Raw genomic sequence first — 6,157 nt, forward strand, 5'->3', positions numbered from 1 at the left:
AAGGAAGGAAGGAAGGAAGGAAGGAAGGAAGGAAGGAAGGAAGAGAAAGAAAGGGGAAGGGAGGAAAGAAGGAAGGAAGGAAGCTGAACAGAGAGATAGAAGAAAGCTTTGAATGTAGCCTGTTGGTCCAGAAAAACAAAACAAAACAAATACAAGCACAAATTTGGTTCTTCTTCCATGCAATCATCGTCTATATCTAAAAAGTCTGTTTTAATTTGTTGGCAAATATCACTCTATTGATTTCAAAGTCCCTATAAGGTCGTCCCACCTATAGCATAAAATAAGAATCTTCTTCCTATTTCCCACAAGATATTGATAAGAAAAAAAAAAAAAAGACTTACAATACGAGACTCTCAAAAAAAAAGGCAATACGGAACTCTCAGAAAATATTCATTTGCAAATTTCTGCTTAAAGGTAGAGGAAATTTTCTGGCATATGACCACAGTTCACTCTCTAATAAAATTTTATTACAAAATTATCACATTCATACATTTCTTGAGGAGAGGCTAGAAAAGTATGGCCCAGAGCCAAAGGCAGGTCCTTGCCTAGTTTTGTAAATAACTTTATTTGGACCACAACCACCTTCTTCTATGTACATTTTATCTGTGGCCTCTTTTATGCTACACCAAGAGAGTTCAGAAAAAGCCTAAAATAATTTATCCAGCTTTTTACAGAAAAAGTTTTCTGACTCCCAGGCTCAAGAATAGTTTAGATCATCCTAATTGATCCCTATTATGCCTCGTAAATGTTCTGACTATCTTGTTAAATGACCATAAAATGTACTTCATCTTGAGCTGGTCTTTCTTCCCAATCTGTAAGAAGAGATATCTGTTTAGATTATTCTCAATAGAGTGTATTAATCATCCTTAGGATCTCCGCCAAAGAACAGTTTCCTTCATGGAATTTAATTGTTTCTAAGTATTTGAGACATGGAACCCTCAGACCTGAGAGAGGGTCAGCAGAGATGAATTTTTGGGAGACTGGAGGTCCACATGGTTCTTGCCCCTAAAGTACTCACATTTCTGCTGTTTTGTTTCTGTATACTGAGGAGAATGAAGAAAATGAAGTTTCCTTAAACCAGAACATGGTACTTCCTATCCAGTGTGTGAGTGAAGGCAATACTGGCCACTGTGAAAGTCTTAAAGATAGCATCAGGCCTGGATTTTCAAGAAAGCTTCTCAGAGGAGAATGGGCTACCCTGAATCTTGAGGATATGGGAGAAAGTCAAGCTGATTCAGAATACACTGGTCAGGAAAAGCAAGATGGCAACTTCCGGGAGCCATGTTTTCATGTGCCCATTAGAAAACCCGTTTCCTTTAGTCAGTTAAACCTTGAGAGAGAGGTCCCTGAAATCAAATAGATCCTGGCACATAGATTGCTCTTTGCTTCTGGGTATGCATAGATGAGTCCACCTGCAATTTTTACAATAGAGACAGCTTTTTCTGAAAGAGATTTTTTTATGCAAATGCCAAGGTCGAGTTCACAGCTTCAACAAAACATGGCTGCCACTAGCAAGGAGGTGAGGACACCAAGTCTTGACAAAATGAAAAGGGTGGCAAAGGGCCAGTGGGCAAAGGGTCATTCCTGGGCATTCCTCGTTGACTTGGACTAGAGTTTTTGGACTATATATACATATATATACATATATATATATATATTGGCTTTTTTGGGTCACATCCGGCATGCTCAGGGGTTACTCCTGGTTCTATGCTCAGAAATCGCTCCTGGCAGGCTAGGGGACCATATGGGATGCCGGAATTCGAACCACCATCCTTCTGCATGTAAGGCAAACACCTTACCTCCATGCTATCTCTCCAGCCCCTATGGACTATATTTTTTGAACTAGGTTTTCAATTACGTGAACTATAGGCAAAGTCAGCGAGGGGAGAAAGATCTCAAACTCCAACAAGTCTGACAATGGGATGAGGCATAATACTTGCACAGCTATCATTTATACATCACTAACCCACTCCAAGGTCTACAACAATCCATTCTAAAGAGAGAAGAGTGATCTAACTGATAAGTCTAAAAGGATTTCCGAATGAGTGAGTGTTTCTCTCCCCAAGCCCTAACTGCCTATCTTCCTGTCAGAAATCATATTCATTCCCACATTGACTCATTTGGGAGTGAACCAGCTATGAACTGGCACATTTCTGTACATTCGGGCACAGTTCTGAAAACTGAGACAAAAATCCTTGCCTTTTTAAAAGTCATTACTATGTCACTTTTGTATATCTAGGAAAAGCACAGTTTTGATTCCATTCATGGGACACCTTGTTCTCAACAGTCCCTAAGGGATCATTTTCAAGGGTCTGAATCACACCTAACCTGGCCTTTTTCCTAAGACTTCTTTGTACCACCTTCTTAATCTTTATTGTATAGAGTAACAGGTCTAGGAGTAAGGGGAAATAATACAAATTTAGGCTTTTACCTTACTCTATCTTCATTACCAACCAAAGAACTCCTAAAACCTAAATATTGTAAAAAGCCTATGTATTGCTCCTGGGGAAATCTAATCTAAGGAAACAGCCTTATCTTCTCAAAAAGAATTCGGATGCAAAAAGTTCACCCTGTACTTCCCCCGGGGCAAATTATGTGTTTGTACCTGAGATGAAACAGCAAGAAGTCATTAAGTGGTAGTTACCAAAATGTTTAGCAAAATGACAATGTGAGACAATACTTACAAAATGTTAGAGAGCTAAGCAGAACTATAACCACTATAACCACTGGAAACCTCTACTAAGAAAAATAAGTCTTGATAGAAATGCTTCGCCTGAACTATTAAACCTAAGTGCTGAAATTTTGAACTACTTGTATTTTCTCTTTCTTTAGGATTTAGTTTTCTTTAGTGAGGACTCATTTTTTAGAAAGTAATCATTACAAGTTTTTTATAAAGGAAAAAGACAATAAAAATGCTTTAAAAAGCAATTTAAAAAAATGCTTTAAAAGCTGATGGTGATTGCTAAGTAGTCTAGAAGTGGATTAAATGTCCTAGGATTTGAATGAAGCTTGCTTTCCCACCTGATTGCATGACCTCGAGTGAATTTTGAAACCTTTTCTTGTTCCAATCTTTTCTTTTTTCTGCAAGGTGGATGTGATACATGAGAACACAGTCTACCTAGGTGAGGTGGCTTGAGAATCATCCATGTCATTTGGCTCAAAGAAAGGAGCATTGGGTGGAGAGTGACTTTCCCATCTTCCTGCCTCTGACATGGTTTGCAGGTGAGCAGTTTACCCTTAGTCAGAACCAACTCCACAACCCTTTGCTGAAATTGTCTATTTTCCACCGAAGAGGGCCAGATGAACAGTGTGACCGTGCTGCTTTTAATAAGGTCATTAGTCCCTTGGTTTGGAAGAATATTGTCATAATTGTACCGAGTGCCTTTTAGTTTTAAAAGCGAGTCTAAATGTTTTTGTTACTAGGACTGCCAGAAAACACAAATCACTCGCACAAAATGACCTCATTAAAGAACTGGTGTTCACGGACAGTAGTTAACCTGGAGATTAAAAGAAATCCGAAATTGAGTAGGGGCTGGAGAGATAGCACAGTGGTAGGGCACCTGTTCCCCCAGCCTGCCAGGTGCCATTTCTGAGTACAGAGCCAGGAGTAACTCCTGAGTGTCGCTGGGTGTGGCCCAACAACCAATCACTCAATAAATAAAGTTTTTAAAAAAAGAAAAATAAAGAAATTGAGTAGAACCCTATTCTGTCACATTTCTAGTCCAAGCATCCTAAGAACAAAAGTCGCTGCACCAGGTAACAGTAACTTTCTTCCTCAGCAAATGAAGTTGCTCACATCTGGAAAAACTACAGTGATGGAGAAGTAGCTCTGAGCGTGTCCACATCAGGCTTGCAATAAAGTTTTAGGATAAGGACACTCATTTTCTTTTTTTTTTTTTCTTCTTTTTCTTTTCTCCATTTTTTTTTATTTAAACACCTTGATTACATACATGATTGTGTTTGGGTTTCAGTCATAAATGGAACACCACCCATCACCAGTGCAACATTCCCATCACCCAAGTCCCAAATCTCCCTCCTCCCCACCCAACCCCCGCCTGTACCCTAAACAGGCTCTACATTTCCCTCATACATTCTCAATATTAGGACAGTTCAAAATGTAGTTATTTCTCTAACTAAACTCATCACTCTTTGTGGTGAGCTTCCTGAGGTGAGCTGGAACTTCCAGCTCTTTTCTCTTTTGTGTCTGAAAATTATTATTACAAGGGAGGACACTCATTTTCAACTCTTCATCTTAATTGTTTGCGCATGCTTATCCTTCCTCCACCCTCATCCCCATTCCCAGAGGTGCTCAGGGGTTACTCCTGGCTCTGGGCTCACGAATCACTGCTCCTGGCAGATTCTGGGGACCATCCGGGATGCCAGGGATGAAACCCTGGTCTACCTCTTGCTAGGCAAGTGCCCAATTCGCTGTCTTATCATCTCTCCTCACCCCCTCACCCCAAGTGAGTTGCCTGAGAGCAATAATATCAAAACGTGAACGTTTAAACAAACCAACTAAAACCATCCCAAAACTGAGAGGCTTAGGCAAAAGATGGGTGCCTTCACTTTCCCCCTCCCCATCCCTACTCTTACCCCTAACCCTTTTGCTCCCGGGGTATTACTCTTGCTCCTCATTTCTTATCCGAAGCGCTTTCGTATTTTAACTCTAGAAATTCTTTACCCAAATGTTGCTATATTTGCTTTGGCAAGTGTCCTCCACAGCGTACGCGCTGTTCTCTCCTGGCTTTAGAAGTCTGTCTACTTAATATGGTGAAAGGGCCTCGAACTGCTGAGTCTCACGGGTAGGGTTCAGAATCCAATTGGGGTGGGGGAGTTAGGGGGCCACACCAAGTGTCGCTCAGAGATTACTTCTGGCTCTGCGCTCAGGAATTACTCCAGTCAGATTCGCTTGGGGGGACCCTATGGGATGCCGGGGATGGAACCCTGATTGCCGCCTTCAAGGCAAACACTCTCCCCGCTGTGCTGTCGCTCCATCCCCCCAATCATCTTTTTATTTTTCAGTCTTTTCCTGTTGAGTTTCTTTTGCTATGAGGTAGCCTAAGCGCAGACCTGACTGCTAGAAGACAGCGGCCACTGAGCGCGCATTCTTCCCTTCATCCCCCCCAGGGAGTTTATTTTGTATTTATAAGTTTGGGGTCTTGGGGGTGCAATGGTGGGAGAGTGAGGAGTAGGGTATCCATTCTCCCAGTGCTGCACCCCAATGTCCAGGTCCAATCCAAAGGCACACTTTTTAGAAACCATGTGGGGCGCAGATTTAATCTGGTCCTGGGCGCGCACCCGCCTTCTTGCGTGGAGCCTAGATGCGTGGCGGTGGGAATGCTCTGGGCCAGATTTTAGGGGTCTCCGAGCCAGCAACCACAACACAGAGAAAACTAAAAGGACCCACTTTCCACTTTGCCACCCCGAGCCCCCTGCAATGAAGCATCATCCAAAAAGGACTTGGAACCCGCTGTCCTGCCCAGTGCCACCCAAATTCCCAGCTGGGCTCAGGTGGGCACAAAAAAAAAAACGCAAAAAAAATAAAATAAAATAAAATAAAATAAAACATTTTAAACCTCCTGGCATAGACTACTTTGGAGCTCAGACCTAGAGCGGTCCCCAGATGCCGGGGTGGGAGGGAGCAAAAGTCAGGGTGTCTGGGTTGCAGCTCGCTGCACCCCGTCCCGCCCAGGAGGGAATCCAGGTGTGCTCCGGCCAAGGGGATGGATGCTCGGGGGCATCCAACACTACCTGTGGAAGTAATGCGCGCAGAAGAGCCCCAGCAGCAGCCCGGCAGGCGGCCCGGAGAGGGTTCGGGGTTCCCTGGCCAGCATCCCCGCGGGTACCACGAACGCTGGCAGCTCCTGCAGGAACCAAGCGGTGCGGGCGGGCAGGAGCGCGGTGGCCGACGCGGGGCTCCTGGAGTGCTTGCCGTAAGCCTGGGGCGTCACCTGGTACAATGCCAGGGGCCCCAGGAGGGCCAGCAGGGCGCTGCCCGCCACCATCGGGGTCTGCTGGCAGCCGTCGGGCATCGCGCCGCTGACCATGGCTCGGCAGGAGAGCGCGCCCCTTTATGGAGGGAGAGCCAGACGCCACCCCGAGTCCGCCCCTTCGGCTGGGGCTCCCGCCTCTCCATTCCTCCAGTCTCTCTGTCTCT

General features: G+C 44.3%; 1 protein-coding gene across 1 annotated transcript in view; it reads right to left on the reverse strand.

Moving 5' to 3' along the window:
- SRD5A2 (steroid 5 alpha-reductase 2) overlaps nt 1-6,157 on the reverse strand; it is a 28,035-nt gene extending 21,878 nt beyond the window's left edge. Inside the window, exon 1 of the mRNA XM_049784215.1 lies at nt 5,752-6,157. Coding sequence (XP_049640172.1) covers nt 5,752-6,047 — 296 coding nt within the window. The 5' untranslated portion in view covers nt 6,048-6,157. The remainder of the gene's footprint in view (nt 1-5,751) is intronic.

This window comes from Suncus etruscus, chromosome 12, assembly GCF_024139225.1.
Source record: "Suncus etruscus isolate mSunEtr1 chromosome 12, mSunEtr1.pri.cur, whole genome shotgun sequence".
NCBI classification, from domain to species: Eukaryota; Metazoa; Chordata; class Mammalia; order Eulipotyphla; family Soricidae; genus Suncus; species Suncus etruscus.